Source organism: Myxocyprinus asiaticus, chromosome 23 (assembly GCF_019703515.2).
Source record: "Myxocyprinus asiaticus isolate MX2 ecotype Aquarium Trade chromosome 23, UBuf_Myxa_2, whole genome shotgun sequence".
Taxonomy (NCBI): Eukaryota; Metazoa; Chordata; class Actinopteri; order Cypriniformes; family Catostomidae; genus Myxocyprinus; species Myxocyprinus asiaticus.
The window spans coordinates 10,369,076-10,393,930 of record NC_059366.1 but is presented as its reverse complement, the minus strand read 5'-3'; the positions used below and the strand labels follow the sequence as shown (position 1 = coordinate 10,393,930).

The 24,855-nt window shown below is 38.2% G+C and overlaps 1 protein-coding gene across 5 annotated transcripts in view; it reads left to right on the top strand.

The window, feature by feature from the left end:
- Positions 1–24,855, top strand: part of LOC127413709 (protein quaking-like) — a 146,606-nt gene that overhangs the window by 26,189 nt on the left and 95,562 nt on the right. For all 5 annotated transcript variants that reach the window (XR_007892681.1, XR_007892680.1, XM_051651068.1 and 2 more), the window contains exon 2: positions 15,756–15,898. Coding sequence is in view for 3 of the 5 variants with exons in the window: in XM_051651068.1 (XP_051507028.1) it covers positions 15,756–15,898 (143 nt within the window). In the remaining 2 variants the exon portion in view is untranslated. The remainder of the gene's footprint in view (positions 1–15,755; positions 15,899–24,855) is intronic.

The following is a 24,855-nucleotide window of genomic DNA, read 5'->3' as shown; positions in this document are numbered from 1 at the left end:
TACAGCACACTGAGCTAATTGAAGTGGGTCTGTGCCAGAGTCGGTGATGCAGGCAGTGTATCCCCCACCTTCCTCTTCTCTTTTTTCTTCCCTCACTCATTTCCATGGTGGGGCTTGTGCCACTGAAACATCCCATGCTTGTACCTGTGCATTCTGCTGAATCTGTTCCCTCAAGGCACAGGTGGCGTTTGTCCAATGTATTGATGTGACCGTGGAGGAGGACACAAAGTGTTGCATCAATGCAGTCAGTGCATTTCCGAAGGCAATAAATGGAGTGTGAATGTTGTTCTTCATTACAATAGGGAGGTTATGACAAAGAAGCCCATGATCTCCCTACTGACATACAGCTTTTGATTAACCTTGATTAGCTACAATCTGTGTTGTGTTCTTGAGTGGGACTGAGTTAGCAAGCGGTATCTTGGTGACTCACTGTTTATTCACAGCACCGTGACAAGTTTCTTCGAAAGACTCTCGGAAGTTATTTCGGATTGCTAAATCAGATGTCAATGATATCATGTACACTTTAATTACCAGTTCATTTAATTTATTTACTGATTTACTGAAAATATTACGCAGATGAATTATGCAACTTTATCTCAAGTGTTTCTTCTAAAATTCCTTAGGAGAAATAAATATAGACACAAATGAGACAATTGTTGACATACAGAGTATAGAGCTATAAAATTAGCAAACATTTGCATTTTAAGGACCTACTGAGCTGAGATATTTTTCTGTTTTTCTTCAAATGTGTTCTGCTGAAGAAAGAAAGTCATACACATCTGGGATGGCAAGAGGGTAAGTAAACGATGAGAGAATTTTTATTTTTGGGTGAACTATCCCTTTAATAAGCCTACAATGTGAAAGGTCATGTAAATGCCTTAAACTATTTTCCTATAAACCGATCGGCACAAGTAGATTTTTGCCCATTTCTTTGATTTTACATTGCATGTAAACACCTTCACCGGTGTAGTGCACATGTCAGAAGCAGAGAATAATCTGATGTTTTTAAAGGTGCACTCAGTAACTTTCTGTTGGTGTCATCTTGGACTTACAGTGACACCTACTGGTGTGGATGCAGCATCATTTAAAATCAATAGTTTTCAGTTACAGATGCCATCATAGAAATTCACTATTCACAATCAGCCATGATTAATTTAATCCAACAGTGCAAGTGTCCAATAACAAGATGGTTGTTGAGATTAAGCGAGTAGTATTCAGCTGGTCATGTGATTCCAAAATGGCAGCCCCCATGAGGGCATCTCTGCCCCATGTAAAATAAAAGAGCTTTTATAAGGTTACAGATATGACTAAAGTCTTCAACTCATGTGAGTGGTAATGATTTTATACATACTGTCTTTCAAAATTAAAATTCATTTCTTTAGGCGTCAACCTTTTTTTATGGGGGAAAGAAACTACTGAGTGTACCTTTAAATCTCATGTAAATGCGGTTTCTTGCATTTTCTGAATTTTTTATAAAAAGCAGATTTTTGGTAGGTATCAGTGTATTGGAATGTGCTCATTTATTGAAACACATCAAAATTTACCCACATTTTCAAACTTTCATCAAAATACACACTAAAAGAAAATATTGTAATATTTACACATTTCAAGGTTATCGCTGTCCTTTTCTGCATATTGCAGCCCCCTTCAGCATATCGCGGCGCATTTTTGCGGCCCTCTAGCCAGTCGCGGCCCGTTTGGCATAACGCGGCGGCCCACCGTGAAAGTCCCGGTTCTCCCTACTCTTCCTCATCAATCACCTGTCATATTTAGACCACTTTTCTTGATCCTATCAATTACCAAAGGATAAAATCAAGTCCCACCCTACATTTGTTCCACATTTAATAGCTTGTTTCACTTGGAAAAAATTAAACATTAGGCAAGAAAAATGGGTTTCAAACACTAAGAAACCAGCTTCCGCGTTTGTTGCATTTGTCGGCCTTCAGTTGCTAACATGTCTCTCATGTCTTATCTTAGTCATCCAGCTCAACCGTTATCTTCCTCTGGATGAATCTGGAAGATTCTGCTTGACTTGTCTTTCTGTTTGTGTCTCATCCACACCAGCGGGCATGTGTTCTCTTTTCATCCGAGCACTGGCGTGTGTATGTTTGTGTGTGAGTGTGAAAGCAGCAGGTTTTTTGGAGGGCCGGGCAGTATTATCATTCTGAGGAGAGTGCAGGCCCAGATGGCATCTCTGTTTGAGAGTGCGCCCTCTCTCCCCCTCCTTCGCTCGTGATGCAGTCACCTCTGACTGAGTGGCGTAATTACAAACACAGAAGGATGTCATCTCTATCTTTCACGATGTTTCCATCCCTCTGTTTTTTCATACATTTCTTTACTCTTTGGAATGTGTGTCAGTAAATGTCTGCTTTTTTACTTGTGTCTGTGGCAGGATCAGGTGTAGTTTTTCATTCTCAGTGTCCACGATGTAATATCACTATCGCTCTGTGCTCACATCCTACTCATCCTCTCTCTCTTTTTCCTTGGTGTTACATGATACCTAGAGCTACCTTTAAGAGCACCTTGAAGAATAGGCAATTTCTCATACAGCCGAGTGCGTGTCTTTGCCACAATGAAGGTTCTATCACTATTTCACACTTTTTTAATGATTTCTTTTCTCTTCCTATTTATCAACTATTTTTATCTATCACTATTTTATTTAGGGATGGGCTATACCACTTATTTTCTTTTTGATATGATATAAAGTACTATCAAGGCCAGTATTACCAATACCAATACAGATACTTTTTCTTGTTGTGATTTCTGAAAAAGTATCATTTTATCCATTTAACATTATATTTAGCTATTTATCATTTTTATTAATAGATCTAAACTGCAAATTATCACATCTAATTAATTATGTTAATGTTTTTAACAACAACAGAACATTATTAAATAGTTTAACATAATTTAAATGATACATTTATAACAAACGAGCGCTATCTGCAACTGGTTGCTTCGTTCAGCATTTCTGCACGTTAAGATGAGAGGAAGGAGAAATGGATTAAATCAAATGTAACTATTTGCTTATGTAGTTAGTTTTTTTGTAACTTTTAATCTTATGAAGCTATCATGGTAATTAAATAATAAAATCCCCAGTTAAGTTAAAACCTTATATTGACGTTTATAACCATCGATATTTAAAAAAAAAAAAAAAATATATATATATATATATATATATATATATATATATATATATATATATATATATATATATATATTTATGAGTATCGGGCCTCTTAATACACCAATATATGAATTATTGATACTTCCACCCATCCCTAATTTTATTTCTTTTTACCTCATCTCTTAGTTGTGCTCCCAGAGTGCTCGAGCACTGAATGCGTGCAGCCCGATTTTTCTATCCGCGCGTACTCTGAACCCAAGAATGTGCATATGTGTGGAATTGTTTGCACTAATTAGTGGATCCACAAGGTGGAAATACTCACATTTGAGCAATAGCTGTCACGAAGAAGCGCTAGAAGAAGATGTAATTGCCCCTAAACAACACGAGATGAAGGTAGAAACAACAACAGTGGATTTGCACGTCAAGAACGCGTGTGTGCGGAGGTCAGGAGATACCTGCAATTGAAAATTCAAGTCTGAAGAACTTTAAAGATCTTATGGGTCTAAACTCCTGAAGAGAAATAGTCTGGTATCTCATAGCTGTCTTGGCGTGCATGCAGCAATTACCTCTGTATGTGCACACAGTAAATTAAACTTTGAAATGCTGAGCAGTCGTTTGTACGCAGACGCTAAATGTTCTCGTCAAAACCGAAGTGTACTTTGATCTTTAAGCAACATGTGAAGGTGAAGCACTGTTTTCAAACAGGTTTTTGATCTGTTACAGACTGACACACTTTTGTATCATTTTGTATTTTAACATCAACTATAATAGTAAAACATTTTCGTTGAATACATTTATATACCATTTTAGTCAGAGTAAAACTGACTAAAATGAAATAATATGGCATGACAAATTATTAACTAAATTTAAAGGATATTTTCATCAAAAGACTAAAACTAAGACTAAAACTGAAACTGTTGACAAAAACGGTGTAAAGAATTACACTGGAATCTGGAGACAAAACTCTCCATTATTCCACTTAATTTCATTACTGTGTAGGAAAAATAATTAAAATATAAAGGAAATCTCATTTGGGATTTTTCATTCCCATCGGCATGTCTGGGTGTTAATGTGTGTCTGTGCCTCTTCTATTTTTTTCTTTTTCTATTTTATTCTTCCTTGTTCTTTTTCTTATTCTCTACCTCTAGCAGTCTCTCCATGCCTTTCTGTTCCTCTCTTTCCATGCATGCATCTCTCCACGTCCATGTTGTCGTACAGTATCCATCTGTTCAGATGATCGCCACGTCTGCGTGCGGCTATCATTTGAGCTGAAGCTGTCATCTGGTTGGAGGACCTGTAATTTAGCAGCTGTTTGATTAATATTAAGAAAACCGAGGTGTCAACAGTCTGTCACAGGTAATGTCGACAAGGTCAGGGCAGGCGTGGCGGCTACAGCTGCTGTGTTTTCAGTATGAAATTCTCTGATTGAGCGGAGCCATGATTACGATTGGAGATGGCTGCCAAGATAGAGTTGCACGGTTGTTGAGGGTTATTCGCTCTCGGGCTGGGCTAATAGTCTGTAATGCCGGTGAAAGGCAAGTCTGATTGCAGGAGATGTGGAAGGCTGATTGTGTTGTAGTGACAGTGAGGATGGATCAGAGTGTGTTGACAAGGCATCTCAGGGATGCAGATGAGTGTCATTTCCTTTCTAAAGCCATTTTGAAAAGATGGCTGGTCACCATTTGCTTTGAATGCAGGTGCCCACCATAGGATACTGGTGTGCTGATGTAATCCCAAAAGGTCACTTAAAGGAATAATTCACCTAAAACTAAAACTTTTTTATTATTTTCTCACATGTTGTTTCCAACTCATTTGACTTTCTTTAATCTGTGGAACACAAAATTAGCTTTTTTTATTTTTTTATTTTTTGCAGAATGTCCGAGCTGCACATTTCCAGACAATGAAACTGAATGAGGACAGGGGTGTTGAGCTCCAAAACGGACAAAAAAGCAACATAAAAGGATCTTAAAAGTAGTCCATTGAACCAGTGTACTGTATAACAGTCTTCATAAACCATATGATAGCTTTGTGTGAGGAACATCCGGCCATAGCTCTTAAAGGGATTGTTCACCCATAAATGAAAATTCTCTCATCATTTATTCACCCTCATGCCATCCGAGATGTGTATGACTTTCTTTCATCTGCAAAACACAAATGAAGATTTTTAGAAGAATTTCTCAGCTCTATTGGTCCATTCAATCCAAGTGAATTGAGATTTTGATGCTCCAAAAAGTACATAAAGACATTATACAAGACATTATACATATAATCCATATGACTTCAGTGTTTTAATCCATATTTTCAGAAGCAATAAGATACAGAACAAAAAAGGACTTGTATAATGATCTGTTTCTCACCCACACCTACAGTATATCATGTCTGAACACATGGATTTAACCACTGGAGTCTTGCGGATTACTTTTATGCTGTGTTTGTGCATTTTTGAGCTTCAAAATGTTGGCACCCATTCACTTGCATTGTATGGACCAAAAGAGCTGAGAAATTCTTCTAAAAATCCTAATTTGAGTTAATTAGATGAAATAAAGTCATACACACCTGGGATGTCATAGGGGTGAGTAAATGATGAAAGAATTTTCATTTTTGGGTGAACTATCCCTTTAAATCTCATTCACAATTGGTAACCTGTTGTTACCCTAAGGAGTTATTTCTACCTGATCTAACCCTTAAAATTAGTTTTATTGGTGTAACCTATGTATTCAGGTTGATTCAGTGATGTTAAATACTATTTTTTAATTGAATAAAGCTGGTTACTTTAGATGTTACCACGTGAAGCAAAAAACTTTTTTTTCAGTTTACAATCAAATATGGTCGTGTCATTTCCGTGACCAATGTCAAACCTAATGATGTTTGATATCATTGACAAACCTGCCGTGTAGTGAAATAAAAACAGAATTTTCATATTGTTTTAACTAGCTTATCAAGCAAGACAACGTTGGTTGAGCAGCTTCACAAAACAGACAAAACTGAAGTTTTGCTGCATCATCAACTAGGGATGCACCGATACCACTTTTTCTCTTCCGATCCGATTCCGATATCGGAAATCTCAGTATCGGCCGATACCGATCCCAAGCCGATACCATTGTTGTTTTTTTGCATAATCAGTTTAGAATATCTTTACATTATTGTATGGACTGAGATGCTGTTCTTGAGTAGCGCTCAAATATTGCACAACGCTGTGAAGGCTAAAAATAGCCGAGAGTGAATCTCCAGCCTGTGCGTGAGTTTGACAACAGAGCAGCACCATTCACTAACACGCTGGCGCTGCACATGTTACATATTTACTTATTAAACACAGCCTTTTGTGATTCACAGAGCTATCACATGTCTTCAGGTGGCTTTGAATAAAGTGCTTGAGTCATATGAACTGCTTTAATGGTGTTTTTATGGTTCTATTATGTAATTTTTTTAACTTGACAGTATGAATATGACTAACTCACAGTATCGGATTTGGATCGGGCTCGTCGGACTAATACCCCATCCATCTAAAAGCTTCAGTATCAGAGCCGATACTGATCCAGGTATCGGATCGGTGCATCCCTAGCATCAACCCTGCACTAACCAATATGAACTGTCCTAAAGCAGCTTGTAAATCCATGCCCTGTCTGAGCTGATTGTTTCAGCACCAAATGTTGATATGTTGGATGTTTTCTGTAATTAAGTTATGGGAATACTTGCACATCTGTGTTGGAGGAAGCCTGAATGAATCTATCACACCATGGGCTCTTTGTGTGTCTGCGCACGTAATGTGTGCCAGAATGAGCATCAGTATGTGCGCAGGTGGCTGTTGCGTGCTCAGTAGTGCGGTAAGTCCAGCCCTGGAGGCCAGCACTGGAAAATGATTGAATTCTGAGGGCAAGAAAGCTGACAAATCACTAAATATGCTTTTAAAACACTGTAATAACACTGTCCATAAATCACCACTGACAGTTTAATCATCCTCGTGTCTGGGGCCTGATCTGACCATTGGACTGTCCTCCCTGATCAACCATTGAAGAAAACAACTCTGAGCACATCATGCATTCTAAAGATGTACTAAATTACATATTTTCATAATTGACTAGTTGGTGGGTCTTAAAAGGATAGTTTGTCTAAAATGAAAGTACTGTCATCCTTTACTCACAACTCATGCTATTCGTAACCTCCTGTGGCAGGGCGGAGGGCGGGGCCGGGCCATGATTCTGCACACCCGGCCCCTAATCAGGCTGATCAAGCCTGAGAGGGATAAAGATGACTAGAGACGGCAGTTCGACAGAGAGAGAGTTACAGCAGCTTCCCGGCATGTGTTTGTGTTTGTCTTTTTGTTTAAGTTTATCATTAAATGATTATTTATGTTGTTAAGCCGGTTCTCACCTCCTCCTTTCCCTTTTACCTCGTTACACCTCCATTACTTTTTCTTCTTCCATAGAATGCAAAAGGAAATGTTAGGCAGAATGATAGTACCAGTCACCTTTCACTTTCATTGCATTCTTTTTTTCTATGCATGTCAACCATCGTGACCCATCCCTGATGCATTGTTCTCGGCATATGCCTTCAAACATTCTGCATTTGGATGTGACCATCTATAAACATCTCATTGTTCAACATAACCTTACAGTATAATTTAACAACTCGGCTTGCATTCAGAGGCATCGCCTGGGCTTTTGAGCTTGTTTGGCAAAAGATTTTGACTGTTCGGTAGCAATATGTTTTTCCTATGTGTATTTCAAGGGTTTTTACAGTTGTTAGCGATATGACAACTGACGGCTTGGAGTAACTCTTTAAAAGCTGGACGAGAATGTAGTTTAAGTTTAATTCACTGTTGATAGAGCCAGTGAAAGATGGGCGTCTTCTGCTCCAGAGCGGAAAAGGCTAATCCTCAGCATTTCTGCTGTGATATACAGACTGAGTGGCAGGGATGTAGAAACATGGGGTATATTTGTGATGCTAATATGGGGATCTGGATGGACTAACTGGTGTTTTTGATTATGATAACAGGATTTGGAGCCAAGGGCAATTTACCATTGAAATCACAATCAGAGCCTCGTCTTCACTGTAGTGTACGTTTATTTTATTTTATTTGTGAGACTCTTTAGTGCTTTTTCGTTTCCACTGTTGGGTATAATGTTTTACATTTGACAGAAACGAGTAAAGTAAGACATTACTCTTTAAATGTACAATATAAATACAGTACCTGAATGACTTTTTCAAATAAGTAACATGCATTACTTTTCAAATTTTCTAAGTGATTTACTGACAAATGCAATTGGAAAAACTCTCCCCTCCCTATAATGAAGTCACATAGGTATACGCAGTGCGCAGCATAGTGTCTACACTGCAAGCGAGTGATGCGACAATGCAACTGCAATAGATTGGTCTTATTACAGTATAATCAATGAAGCTGTCTACACTGCAAGTTGCACATTGTCTAGTAGTTGCATGCAATTATGTACCCCTTTAAGAAAAACACCAATAGAAAAAAACACCTGCAAACCAAGAATAGCACTACCATCCTGGAACAGAAAAAAATCTTAAACAACAGACTGTGGGAAGTATGTTACTTCTGCGGCACTAGTGCCACCAAATGTAATTGCAAAAATAAACATTGTTTTCAGAACAGCTTTCCAAATACTCCTCGCCATCTGCTATTTGTTAAACAAAGAGATAGTCCCGCCCCCAACTCGCGCCACTGGTCGAGTCAATGTCATTGTGTTTGTATTGGCGGGTCGCTCAAAACAAACAGGATTTTCATTGCTCCATAGAATCAAAGTTCTTGCAGTTTTCGAGAAAATTAACCTATGAATGGCTTACTTAAAGTTTTCCAAGGTTAAGGTTGGATAAGAGAAAGTGTTTAACACAGAAAAAGTTACGTGCTTCAGCTTTAACACAATTAAGCAATATCATACGAGCAAGAGTGCTGTTGTTCCGTACATCAGCATGGCTGCGATTCGGCCACAGGCTAAATGATATATGGAACATTAATTTATTGATTAATTGCAAGTTAGTTCATGCATTTTTTCTTCATCAGCGAAAATAGCTCCAAAAGAAGCTAAACAACTCACTGCACTCATTCTCTGATTTTTAACTAGTGGTGTTTCATTTGTAAACAAATGTTTTTTTCTCCCCAATTTGGAATGCCCAATTCCCTATGCACTCTAAGTCCTCGTGGTGGCGTAGTGACTCACCTCAATCCAGGTGGTGGAGGATGAATCTCAGTTGCCTCCATGTCTGAGACTGTCAATTCGTGCATCTTATCATGTGGCTTGTTGAGCGTGTTAACGCAGAGACATAGTGTGTGTGGAGGCTTCATGCTATTCTCCGCAGCATCCATGCACAACTCACCACGCACCCTACCGAGAGTGAACCACATTATAGCGACCACGAGGAGGTTACCCCATGTGACTCTACCCTCCCTAGCAACTGGGTTAGGAGACCTGGCTGGAGTCACTCAGCACACCCTGGGATTCAAACTCACAAACTCCAGGGTTGGTAGTCAGTGTCTTTACCACTGAGCTACTGAGGGCCCCTGTAAACAAATGTTTTTGAACAAATATTTTAAGTGAACAAATTGTTCTCTTTAACTTTTATTGTTGCGGTAGAGAACGACTCTGTGTTTTTAAGAAATCAGTTAAGTCAACGGGTCTGTATCAAAACCTAGTGAGCATCCTCCGGAGGCAGCATTTTAAAGAGCACCTATTATGTTTTTTAAATGTGCCTAATTTTGTTTTAAAGATCTCATACAATAGATTTACATGCATCCAAGGTCAAAAAACACTTTAATTTGCTCATAATTTTAATTGCAGCATTACCTTTTTTTCCCAGTGTCAAAAACGACTCGTTCAATGATCCGTTCTAAAGGATTCATTCTAAACTCCTCCTTTCAGAGAGCCTACTCTGCTCTGATTGGTCAGATGTCCCAGTCTGTTGTGATTGGTCTACCACTTAGTGTAGTGTTTGAGGGTGGGTCAAAGCTGTTCGCGAGCAGCCAATGAAGACCAGAGGCGGGTTTTTTGTTACCAAATTACGTAGGTTAGTACAGGAAGTAAGTCTGGAATTACTAACGACTCATTTCAGGTGTTCAGAATCGGTTCTTTCTTTTGGGAGTCAATAACTCCATTTGTTGTGCACTTTGATTTTTGAAACTTTGCAAACTTTTTTACATTCACAAACAGCTATATAACACACTACATGAAAGGTAATATTTGAGAAACCATAATAGGTGCTCTTTAAGACATCATAGGCGTGCTCCTGTCCCGAAGGCTGTTCCAAAAGGTTGGTATCTTAATTATGCTGCCTCCTAAGATATCTCGTTTTGGCCAAATTCTAAGGTAGTATAGATTATCCTTCACATTATCCTTCCCCTAGTAGGTGTTCCCAGAAAGTACCGTGGTGAGCTCAGGCGGAAGTAAAAAGTATCAATAAATAACAGTTTAACATGATACAAAACTTACTGTTTTACCCAAAATGTGTGTGCGCGTATTTATGCTCATTAGAGGATCACATAGTTTCTCTCTGGTCACCTGTATTGAAATCAGTTGCGAGTCGAGTCTCGTGTGCTGCACATGAGGAGTGCTATTTGACTAATGCGCAGAGCTGCCACCAATGTACAGCGCTCCAAATCGCTCTCTAATGAGGCATAAATTCAGTAAAGATACTGCCATAGAAGACAGCTGCCTGTGTATGCAGGAGACAGCGAGGCAGAATGATTGACACATAAAAAGACTCATTTGTCGCCACCTACTGGTGAACATTTGCAATCACCAGAAATGGTAATTGAACGAATCAGTGGGTCAAATCAAAATGATTGATCAATCAAAATGTCAACTCTATTTGTAAAGCCATGAACAAGGAGAAGCAGAGTTATACAAAAATGTAATCATCCCAGTGCTGTTGGACTGTATCCAGCTTTTGCCTGAATGCAGAAGTGTTCCACAATTCATAATGGTTTGTTTTTCGTTTTCCAGCCTCAAATGTTTTCACTTGCATTGGCGTATGTATTTAGTGGATAATGTAATGTTTAGCTTATTAATTTGTAAAAATTTCCAAAAAACAAAAAACAAACATGTGGCTCCATAGTGCTGTTACTGATACAGAGTCCCAACTACTCAAAGTAGTTTCTGACATCAACATAACTTACCTGGGGCCATCGTTTCAAGTCGTCTACCCACTCCAGTGGGGCACTGACAAAATTTGCAAGAACTGTAAAAAAAAAATGCATGAACTTTTGACAGTGCCCCACTGGAGTGGGTAGACGACTTGAAACAATGGCCCCAGGTAAGTTATGTTGATATCAGAAACTACTTTGAGGTGTCATGACAGCCAGCATCTGCACTTAAATTTGAGCCTAAACATATATTTTTACTCCAACTTAGACTTAAAATGGTTGTTGTTCTCCATCTGGTTCTCTCGTTTCTTATTGCACTATAACTTTGATCTGGTAAAATTTTATTGCTTTATCCATTGGATTAATTGATTCTGCAATTCACTTTGGATAAAAGCTTCTGCTAAATGAATAAATGTAAATGTATTCATCTCATCACCTGCAACAGCGTATGTCAGCAGTCCGTTTGCTCAGATACAACCTCTTACTTTTTCTTACCCTGTTTTATGGACACGGGTTCCATTCATATAATTACTTTCCCTCTAAAGTTAATGGAAAGAAACGAGTCTAGATGCAGCTCTCATTCTCCATTAATTACATCCTTTTTCATGGATCTATGGGCTCTTGCTGCACAGTTGGGTATGTGGAAAACACGCTCCCACACTCACTCTCACTTGCAGGTACTGTTGTAGCCATCATTCTTGTCTATCCAACCTCGGAGGAAGTTCTCTCTTAATGCTACTGTCTTTCTTGGCAGTGGCCTTTGATGTCAGCGTGAAAAGCTTAAATCACTTTTGATAACAACATTGCCATAAAGTCTGCACTTCACTGATGGCCATCAACAGGGCTCTTTTAAGCTGTGATTTATTGAGATGAGCGTGGACAACCATTAAACAGACATTTTGAAGTGTCTGTCCAAGGCATCCTCGGTTCACAGGCTTTGGTGTGGGAAGCTGCTTGAATATTTTGTAGTTCTTTTAAAGCTCAAGTGTGTAATTTCTGCATCAAGATAGATAGATAGATAGATAGATCTGTGTGTCTTTCTTGTCATAAGTGTGTGTTTGTTTTGCTACCATGCAAGTGTGCAAAACCTATATTTATAGTGTTACATTAAAAAAAAAAAAAATTAAATTATGACTGTCCCACAGTTGTGACATCATTTACACCACATCAAACAATTTTGCCAGTAAATACGTTTTTAAAAGTTAGTGTACTTGTTAACAGTATGCCCACCTATCTTTCTTAGGATTTTGCGTATGCCCACCTAAAATAAGTGATTATACATATGGCCACCAGTACAACGAGTAGGCTTTTGACCCAGAACTTTTTTAATCTACTAGCGTGATTTTTTTTAAGTGTACAGAGATTCTCTCTAAACGTGCACAGAGCTGCGGGAGGTGGAAGCACAACTGATGGCACGGGTAAGACAGACAGTCTGACTAAGCTGATCCACCAGTCGGTAGTGCCTTTCTCCTGTGATATCAAATCATTTCAATGTATATTTCTAAGTAGGAAAACAATATCACTATACACAGAGAAGCACATAATAGTACACAAATAAAACAAATAACCATTAATTCTTATTTCTTAATTCTAAAAATCTTTGTGTTCAGCAGAAGAAAGTCAGACACATCTGGGATGGCATGAGGGTGTGTAAATGATGAGAAAATGTTCATTTTTGGGTGAACTATGCCTTTAAATAAACTAGTCATAGTGTGAAAACTTTTTAATGTGACCTTACTCTCTAGAATTCACAGTGCTAAAAGTATCCAAAGTTGATAGAACACCCTGCTATTGCTTATACTTAGGGTTGAGGATTTGAACAAACCCCTATTTCTAAGTTTTAAACTTTGATGTGGAACTCGTCTCACATGATTATATAATGGGGATGAATGATACCTTGAATCATGTGGTTTATTGAGAGGTGTGCTAATACTTTTTCACCGATTTGACTTACAATTTTTAGCTTGCGGACAATAAAATGTGCCAAAATATCCTATAGACTTACATTGAAGGAGGGATGCAAGCCATATCTAGGGACCAGAAAATCATACAATAGAGGCTGGGCTCGGGTTTGGGCTGTTTTGATTTTGGCCAGTAAGCAATGACCTAACAACCACCCAGAATACAATAGAAAAACATAACTATGAGCTATAAACTACTAAAAACACATGAGCAACCACATAGCAAAATCCAGTAAACAAACTACAACACCCATCATGGTGGTGACTTTTTGCACAGGCAAGAACCAGTCAGAATGGAGTTTAAAACAGAGGAAACTCACAGGCCTGCAGTGGCCCAGAGCTGTTGTATGTGGCATTGAAAGAAGAGCAAGGCTGCGATATTGTTGAGAGACAGCTCTCACCGGGGCCTCCAGACAAAATAGATAGATATGTCTCTTGAGAAGGTACTCCTATCCTCTTGAAAGGGCTCTTGTGGTTCTACTAACTTAGAAACTAAACTACAGCTGTTTAAAGACAGGGAAACTCTCTTAGCCCATCACATCTTGCCATTTTCTTTGTCTTTGTCAAAGGTGGGCTTTGCTTGTCTTTGCAGATGTACTAACAGTCGATCCTGAGAAGAGACGAATTGTGGTCAAACTGATACCAGATTGTATTTTTGAATCTTTAGGATCTTAACCAGGCACAATGTGATAAAGTACAAGCGCTGAATGATATTTTCCATGTAAATCTGGAGTTTTTGCCCTAACCAGCTGCGATGAGCGAAATAACATTTTGTCATTCAATTGCTTTCTATTTCTGCATTGCATTGCTCCAAAATTCCAATTCACATTAGAGAATCACATGACTTCAGTCAACATGATCTAAACGACATGCTGCTTCCGAATGTGCATGTACCCTGAAATTGACCGCATACTGTTGAATTACTGACAAGTGCCATCCCCTATCAGACATTTTCGTATCAATTCAAACATGTTTACCTTACCCTGTGGCGCTACTGTGCATTGCAAGCACAGCATCCGCGATATGGGTTCCAGGAAGTAATCATGTTCACTTAAAGGGATAGTTCACCCAAAAATTTAAATTCTCTCATTATTTGCTCACCCTCATGACATTGCAGATGCAAATGAATTTCTTTCTTCTGCAGAGTACTAATAAAGATTTTTAGAAGAATATCTCAGCTCTGTAGGTCCATATAATGCAAGTGAATGCTGACATTTGTAGCTGCAAACATCACATAAAGAAAACATAGAAATAATCCATAAGACTCCAGTGGTTAAATCCATATATTCAGAAGTGATATAATAGGTGTGGGTGAGAAACAGAACAATATTTAAGTCATTTTTACTCTAAATCTCCACTTTAACTTTCACTTTCAGATGTGAAAGTGAAACTAAACAGGCACCACATGTGACTTTCAGACGTTAAAGTGAAAGTGGAGATTTAGAGTAAAAAAAGTACTTCAATTTTTATCTGTTTCTCACCCACACCTATCATATCGCTACTGCAGACATGGATTTAACCACTGGAGTCTAATGGATTACTTCTATGTTTTCTTTATGTGATTTTTGGAGCTACAAAGGTCTGATCACCATTCACTTGCATTGTATGGACCTACAGAGCTGAGATATTCTTCTAAAAATCTTCATTTGTGTTCTGCTGAAGAAAAAAGTCATACACATCTGGGATGGCATGAGGGTGAATAAATGATGAGAGAATTTTCATTTTTGGGTGAACTATTCCTTCAAACAATGGCGAGAACTATTCTAAAATTACGTTTTTACCTTACTGGCGGTTAGGTTTAGGGTTGGCGCTTGGGTTTAGGGAGTAGGGTTAACAAAATATGCATTTCTGTTGATTGTATTCCGTCATTTACAACTAAAAATACAAATCACTTTTGGGGCCACCCTTTGGACATTTCACCTCAACAACACTTTCAGCTTCAGCCACTGGAAGTGGTGCGATTTGAGCTGCAGAGCTTTCAACCTCCTGTCGCTGAATTAACAATGTGATCAGTCTGCTTCAATAGCACTTGTTCTATATGGTGACAACAGGAGAAAAAATGTCTGTGCCCAAGAAAATGTGTTATTTACTAAATGTAGACCTTGACTCACCAACTAGTTAACTACTTTAGATGATTAATCTACTAACTGAATAGTCGCAAGCCCTACTACATAAATTAAGTTCTAAACGAAAGTTCGGGAGGAACCCGATCATTCAGACCTGTCAATCACACCACTAGCAAAGATAAGCAGCCTCTTACCGTAGTCATGGGACAATTCTTCCGGCATCCCGCCTCCTCCCCAACTCCACCTTATTCTCCAATATCCTAACCTTCCTTACTCCATTCTGTAGTGGTGGGGGTTTCCAGAGCTCAATTCGAGTCACAAACTCAAGCCCCTCCATCCGAGACAGCAAGCCAAATTAGTTTACATTAAAAGCCAAGGGCTGGACGGGCGGGCGAACTAGTGAACTGTATGATAAACATCAAGTGTGCATCCAGTGTTCATTCACTGTGCATCCTGAATGAAATAGGTAACTCAAAGTTTATATTTCCTCTTTGTTTCAGAAATCAGCAGGGTACGAAAGGACATGTACAATGACACGTTAAATGGCAGCACGGAGAAGAGAAGCTCAGAGCTCCCGGACGCCATCGGACCAATCGTTCAACTCCAAGAGAAACTTTATGTGCCTGTTAAAGAATATCCTGATGTGAGTATTTAAAGCATCTAAAGATCATTTACACAGCAGAGAACGTCCTATATTTCCACTTCACTGTTTTAAATAATTGATTACATTTTTACGAGAGAATGTGAGCTTCCTTTATACTGTATCAGTTTGTTTGTATAATTAGTTTAGAATTTTTCTAAAATTCTATTTTTTTTATTTTTATATATGTATTGAGAACCTTTCCGTCACATACATTAGACTAGAAAAGACTTGAAGGTCAGTTAAAAATAATTTACAAATAAATCTACGCATGCACACACACACACACACACAAGCTCTTTTCTGATTCTAAATGAGTAAATGGAATAGTAAATAACTGTGCAGCTGCCCAGAATGGCTCTTATTTAATTACAGAGTCATACAAGTCAATGTAATCTAGTTTTCCCTGCATTAGGACATAGGCCCACATCCAGTATATTGATTTCATTAAGACATACTGAAGAAATGGTTGCACAAAGTGTTTGAGCCTATTTTATAAGCCCATTTAATTTATTGTGTTATTAAGCTGATGGTTTGCGGTCGACTGTCACAAACTCCGTTTCTCTGTCCATGTGTCAAGTCAGACCCGCTCAACCACATCACCAACAACCCAGTCTGTGGTTAACAAATCTTTTGAGCAATCACTGTCAGATCTTGCTTTCCTAAGGCTGCCTGGGGAACCAGTCCAGTTCCAAGCTGATTGATCCCAATTAACTTATTCCATCCCTGCAGGGGCAGCACTAATTGAGTCAGTTTGGGATTAGGGCCCTCAATTTTGCTGAAGTTTCTTGGTTGTTTCCTGGTTCCCATAGGAGAGATCTGTGGTATTTAACACAACGTAGCCACTAAAGCAGTTTACATTTACATTTATTCATTTATCAGACACTTTTATCCAAAGCAACTTACAGTGCATTCAAGGTATACTTTTTATCAGTTTGTGTGTTCCCTGGAAATCGAACCCATGATCTTGGCGTTGCTGGCGCCATGCTCTACCAGTTGAGCCACAGTTGTGCTGCATGTCTTTCAGAACAACAACAGAAATTGTATTGTTAGCATGGCCAGACATACCTGTTTGATGTATAAAATACCTTGATTGAGTGTAGATAAATGGATACTTAAAGGGAAAGTTCACCCAAAAATGAAAATTCTTTCATTCTTTCATCATTTACTCACCCTCATGTTGTCTCAAACCTGTATGACTTTCTTTCTTCGTGGAACACAAAAGGAGATTTCAGGAACAATGTCAGGGACTGACATTCTTCAGTCACCATTCACTTTCAAGAAGAAGCAATGAAAGAGGCTAACATTCTGCCTAAAAGAACGAAAGCCATACAGGTTTAAAACAATGCCAACAAATCATTTTTGGGTGAACTATCCCTTTAAGCAGCTGTTCACGCAGGACATGTTCTCGCGTTCAAAGGTGCAGCACAAAAGTTTAACTTCTTTTAATTTGATACAAAGTCTTAAACTTTGAACACAAGAATATGTCCTGTGTGAACAGACTCTAAAAGTCAACATTGTTCAAATGAAATGTTTGCATTCTCTATTGGAAAAAAAAAATGTTTCAGAGAAACACAATGCAATTTATATTGTATTGTTTTTTGTGCTATTCTTAATAATAGTATTATCTTATATAAAAATAATTTCACTTCATATTCAATTATTACTGCACTTTGCAAGGGTTTACTGCTTCCTGTCTGCAGACGTTGGAGCATTGTAGGTAATTTAGCTGCTACTCTAAAAAGTCTGAGAGCTTTGAGAGTTGGCCAACACTGCAGTAAAGGCCATCGGTGAGTAAGTCATTAAGTGTGTGCATGTGTGTGTATGTGTGTGTGTGTTCTGGCTGCCCTTGCTGCTCTGAAGGACACCCAGGATCATTATTAGTGAGTTTGGGTTCATTAGGAGGTGGAGAGGATGAGCGATAAAATGAGAAATCCTCAAATAGCTCTCAGTGTCAATGGAGTCCTCCAGATCCACAGAGAGAGTGTGTGTGTTTGTCTGTGTGTGAGAGAGGATGTATGCACACACATTTAAATTTAAGTTTTACATTCAGTGATCTTGTTAGGTTAAAGCTGATATGTCAGGGGTTTTTATTTATTTATTTATTTATTTTAGGGCTGTGAATCGATTTTTAACTAATTAATCACAGTTTTCTGTGATTAATCACAGTTAATCGTGATTAGCTTATGGTACATGATACATTACAACAAACATTAAAAAATCATAAATATATTTACTTTATACTTTGTCTCCAAAAACTTGCAAGAAATTGGTTAGTCATCATTTATTTAAATTATTTTAATATGTACGTAAATAAATACGGAGCGAGAGTGTTCAGGCATCTAATATGAAAGCAGTCATTATTTTTGCAGTTCTGTTTGGTGATGCTAGTGGCGTAAAAAATACATGCCGTTAGAGTATCCCTGGTGAGCCTGTAATCCCTCTATTTCCTGTATTGAGGTCAAAACTGCCTCAGTCTTTCCCAGACATCTGATAGAGGGGGGAATCATGATAATTGCACGAGACCCCCTCTGGACAATCATTAACTTTAAACCATTAATCATTAAACATCACAGCTTCTCTTCAAAAGACAACTACTTAGAGATACCAATTATCACCTTCAAAAGACGGATAGAGGGTCGCTGTGTCTCTGTGTGTCTGTACATGTTTGTATATATTTAGTGGTCCAAGCACCAAAGGTTCTGGAAACCCTATTGTATCCGTACTGATTTGCTTCTTATTATTATTCTTTTTCTGCCCTAAAAGCGTATGCAAAAAACTGTAAGTTCTAGAGACACCAAACTTGGCAGGGTAGTCCCAAATACCCCCCCAACCCCCGGGCACATACACACACCCCCATCCGACAAATCAAAATTCTTTTTCCTCCTATTTCCACCTATTCCATGACGAACAAGACATATTTCTTAGATTTTATTTCCGTCCAGAAAAAAATTTCCGCAAATTATAATTATTTTTTTTTGGAAAAACCTACTTTTCCCAACTCCTCCTAGGCTGTTTGTCCGATTTGCTTGAGATTTTGCATGTATCATCTAGGGACCATCCTAACAAAAATGTTTTCGTATTTTTGATATGTCAAATCGTTTAGAAGATATAAGCTAATTTACTCAATGGCCTATATTTTCTGAATGCAAAGTCCAAACTTTACGATACTTGGTATACTTTCATAACAAAAGATTTTGAGGATGTGTCCAAAGTTTCATCTTTGCGCCATCTTTGGGTCATGTGCTAACATATACTTTTAAAAACGATTCGACAAATCAACAAAAATGTCAGCCAGTAGCCAATCAAAATTCAGCAGCTAGTATCTTGCGTTGTGAATCGTTTTGAAATTTATGGTGCACTTACAGGTTGCCAAAATAAGGCTGTATACCAATTTTGGTGAGAATTGGCCACAAGGCAGCGCTAATTTACATTTTTGGTAATAACTTCCGAACAGCAAGGGCTACAATAAAAAATTCAGTTTCTTCTGAATCCATCAGTGGCCCCAAATCATTTGGTCATGTTCTGGCCAGACGTGCTTGGACTCCGATGATTGCTGCTTGCAGCTATATTTTTATTTGTGCCTGAATGTGTGTGGTTGAGCAAATAGGTAGACCTTTGCGAGCAGGGCTAAACCATTCTTATATAAATTGGACACATTCATGCAACATTTAGAACTGGCCGATATATCTAATATTTACAACATATTCACAATGATTTTCAATATTGCAGTGATTGTAAAGCACTTTTTATTTCGCCATTCAGTTTACCTAAAGACCATGCCATTAGACTAGTTTGACAATTCTTCCTTGACTCAAAAGGAAGAGATTTTTTGTGTCTTTGATTTAAACTTTGTATAAAATGTCATTAGAGTTGCGAAGATTCATTCATATTCGTAAATTAATTCAAAACTCTGATTCAATGAATCACCTTAAATAAAATATATGTTGGTAAATACTGCTTTTTATTACTTTGTATTATTGGTGGATATAAATGACTTGTTGTTCATGTTTTGATAATTTTAGTTTATCAAGCTATACGTTTGATCAATATGTGCATTTCCTGGGAATAAACTTGTAACCTAGTGTAGCTAGGTCCATGTTCTGCTAGTTTAATTAATTTATTAATTAATAAATTCTACATTGTGTTCATTTAGTGAAACAACTAGATTGTGTCCTATTCTAACACCCTTTTAAAAGAATAGTTCAAGCAAAAATTATGATTCTCTCAATTCAATCACCATTATGCCGAATCTTTATTTTTTTCTGTGGAACACAAACAAAGATATTTTGATGGTGATATGATGTGAATTATATCCATCCAATTTAAGTCAATGGGGTCCCACCTCTCCAAGCTCTACAAATGACATAAAGGCAACATAAAGGTGAGTAAATGATGAGAGAATTACAATTTCTTGTCATAAATCTGGGTATAAATTACCTTTATGCGGTACTGGACCCCATTGAGTTGCATCATATCCCCATCAACATATCTTTGTTTGTGTTCCGCGGGGGGGGGGGGGGTGAGTAATGTTTGAGATGGCATTTGGGTGAACACGTGATGTGAGAATTATCATTCCCTATCTGTCACTCACTCGACGTTGTATTGATGTAGTGACACTAGGTGTCACTCTCGGGAGCCCGAGACACCTCCGGTCTTTGATAAAAGGCAAATGAAAATTGGCGAGTGGTATTTGCATGCCACTCCCCCGGACATACGGGTATGAAAGGAGCTGGTATGCAACCACTCATTCAGGTTTTATGCTGAGGAGCTGATATAAGGTCCGGCCATTTCAGCGGGTAGTTCAGCTTTGTGGCAGGAGGGATACAATGTCTCGTTCCCTCCATCAGGGAACGGAGGTTACACAAGTAACCATGACATTCCCTATCTGTCACTCACTCGACGTTGTGTCAATGTAGTGACACTAGGGGTCCCTATACGAAACGCCACAATTGGCTGAACTGTGTTACGTGAACTGGCGGTGTGTGGTGGGCAGACTACTGTGTGCCTCATAGCCAGCACACCAGGTTGACACATTCCCGATGGGAAGAACACCACTTAGCGAACAGACACCACTTAAAGGCATACAGGCGCCTCGTAGAGTGGGCCCTAGCCTGAGTGATCATGTCTATTTTTATTTTTGGGGAAGACCTGACCTGCTAAAGAGAGACAGACTCCATCCCTCCAGGGAAGATGATGCTCTCCCCTCTTGTAATATGGCTTATAGTCTTAATAGTGATAGTATTTGACTAACTGGGGCCCAGGTCAGGAAGCAGACAAACTGGCTAATCCAAATGTCTGCTAGCTGCCTTGAGACATCACACAGATCACATAAACTACAACACATAGAGTATAATATAGAGACTGTGTCTGTTCCCTGAACTACCAAACACAAAACCCTCATTAAGTCGTTTAGAAAAAAATTGATTGATGTCAAACTTGGAAAAAAAAAACTGAATATAAACATCATATAAAGGTAGGGCTACTAAACATTAGATCGCTTTCATCCAAATCACTAATTGTAAATTAAACGATTAGAGATCATAGTTTAGATTCACTCTGTTTGATTGAAACCTAGATTAAAACAGATGAATATATTAGTTAGAAATGAGTCTACTCCCTCAGGTTATTGTTATAAACTTGAGCCTCATCTGAAAGGTCGAGGAGGAGGTGTTGCTACAATTTACAGTGATATTTTCAGTGTTACTCAAAGGTCTGGATATAAGTTTAATTCATTTGAACTGATAATGCTTCATGTGACATTGTCAGATATAAATAATAAATCAATGTTCTTGCAAAAGTATATAGACCATGTTCTGAATTCCTTCTAGAATTTGCTGATTTTCTGTCAGATCTAATGGTTGCTGTGTGTAGAGCTTTAATCGTCAGTGACTTCAACATCCACATAGTTAACAAAAATTATACACTGGGAATAGCATTTATCGATATTCTCAACTCTGTTAGACAAAATGTGACAGGCCAACCCATTGCCAAAATCATACGCTAGATCTAATTTTGTCATATGGAATTGACGTTGATAATATAGAAATTCTGCTGCAGAGCGATGATATTTCTAATTATTACCTCATCTCTTGTATGCTGCGCTTAGCAAAGGTAACTCAGTCTACACAATGTTATCGTTCAGGTAGAACTATTCTTTCAACTACTAAAGATAGCTTCAGTAATAATCTTCCAAACTTGTCTCAAATACTCAATATGCCAAAAAGTTCATAAGAACTTAATGTTGTCACAGAAAATATGGATACGGTCTTCTCTAGCACTTTAGATAGTGTCGCCCCCTTCGATTAAAGAAAGTAAAAGAGAAAAATCCCACATCATGGTACAATGTTCACACTCACGCTCTCAAGAGAGCAGCTCGGAAAATGAAGCATAAGTGGAAGAATACAAAATTAGAGGTATTTTGCGGTGCATGGAAGGATAGTGTCTCTAACTACAGACAGGCTCTAAAAACTGCCAGGTCTGCATACACGTATCTGAGCAAACTCATAGAAAATAGCCACAACAATCATAGGTGTTTATTCAGTACTGTGGCTAAATTGGTTAGGAATAAAACTTCTATTGATCCAGATATTCCATCACAGCATAGTAGTAATGACTTTATGAATTTCTTTACTAATAAAATTGAAATCATCAGAAACAAAACTGGAATTACGCATCCATCTGCCACAGCACCACAGAAGACTAAAATTATTCCCTGTGAGCAACTTAAATTCTTCACTGTTATATGTCAGGAAGAGCTAACAAAAATGATCAAAACATCAAAATCAACAACATGTATGATAGATCCAATACCGACTATACACCTAAAAGAGGTGTTTCCTGTAATCTCAGAACCTCTTCTTAATATTATCATCACCTCATTATCCTTAGGGCATGTCCCAAGAAACTTTAAACTGGCAGTTATCAAACCACTTGTCAAAAAACAACACCTTGATCCAGGAGAACTGGTTAATTCTAGACCAATTTCAAATCTCCCATTTATGTCAAAATACTAGAAAAGGTAGTTTAGGCCCCATCACATTACAGAGACTGCATTTATCAGAGTTACAAATTACTTGCTCTTATCATCTGATCGCGGCTGCATTTCTTTTTTACTGTAGATCTTAGTGCTGTCTTCGACACCATAGATCATGTCAGTCTCTTGGATAGGCTTGAGAATTATGTTGGCATTTGTGGACAGGCTTTAGCTTGGTTTAGGTCCTGTCTCTCTGACCGCTACCACATTATCTGTGTAAATGAGGAACTGTCAGATCAAATTAAAGTATGGAGTGCCACAGGGATCAGTTTTAGGGCCTCTGCTTTTCTCCCTCTATATGCTCCTCCTGTGAGACATTTTCAGGAACCATGGAATTAGTTTTCACTGTTATGCCGATGAAACACAACTTTACATTTCTTAAAAACCTGATGAAATTTCACAATTTTCCAAATTAATAGTGTATAAATGATATCAAAGTGTGGAAGGCTAGACATTTCCCTCTACTCAATTCCGATAAAACAGAAGTACTAATTATTGGAACAAAATCCTCAAAAAACAAGATGCTAAAATATGATCTGGCTCTTGATGGATATACTGTAACTTCTACAGAACAAATGTAGGTGTTGTATTTGATAGCAATCTAACCTTTGAAAAACAAATTTCCTATATTTGTAGAACTGCATTCTTCCACCTCAGAAATATTGCCAAGTTACGACACATGCTCTCTGATTCTGATGCCGAAAAACTAATTAATGTATTCATGACCTCAAGACTAGATTATTGTACTGAATTACTTGGTGGATGTCCTGCAGGTTTAATAAATAAACTTCAGTTGGTTCAAAATGCAGCAGCTAGAGTGCTAACTAGAACCAAGAAATATGATCAAATCAGCCCCATTTTATCGCCGTTGCATTGGCTACCTGTTAAGTTTCATATTAATTTTAAAATTCTGTTAATTACTTACAAAGCTTTGAATGGTCTAGCTCCAAAGTACTTAAGTGACTAAAGCATGGGCTCAGGATGGAGTTCACCAAAATTACCTGCCATAAGCTTCCAGCCAGACTGCAATGCTCCTCACTGAATTATACCTATATCAACTTGGTCAAAGGAGGGACAACACTCTCTTAAACTACATGAAGAAAATGAAGTAACCACTAACAAAAGCCTTCATCGGCCAAAATCAAAGGACAGTGCATCTACGTGTATTTCCTCAGTTAATTCGGGATGACTTCAAGGACTTTAACACTAAAAGTTATTGTTCATACAAAATCATTTTTTTAATCATTAACCCACAACACTTACTTAGTTTACTAATTGTAACCACTAATAGTTCTAAATATAAATAACTAATAATGACATTATATTCATTAATTTTCTTTTATAGCATAATTTCATGTGCAGCTGCTTTGAAACAATGCCTGGTGTGAAAAGCGCTGTACAAATAAATTTGAATTGACTTGGAAAAAAAAAAAAAACACATTATCTTTTTAGCTACTGTATATCACCCAGCCCTAGTGACAATTTACATAAGAATGAATTGATATTTCCAGGTCAGGGGCAGGATGACATGATAGATTTATAGATGAGGTAAAGGATGAAGGGATAACTGTGAAAGAAAGAGTGAGGAAGATGAACAGCCTGGGACGTGCAGTGGTGATGAATGTGAGGGAATGATGAGGTCAAGGAATCGGGGCAGAGGAACAGCGGCCTGCCGTGCCTGATAAAAGAGAGAGAGCAGCCTCACACGCACCCTGAGCTCCCCCAACACACTTGTCTCACAGACAGGCATGCAGCGGTACAGAAATTAATTTGCTCCTTCAAACTCGTGCTGCGTCGCCTCTCTCCCGGCAGCACACACCCGTTCCGATTTGCTGAACAGTGTTATTAGGCTGGGAAAGACAGCCATCCTAGAAGAGCAGGGCCGCTCACGACGATTGTTGACTTTCATTCAGAGGTACAAATA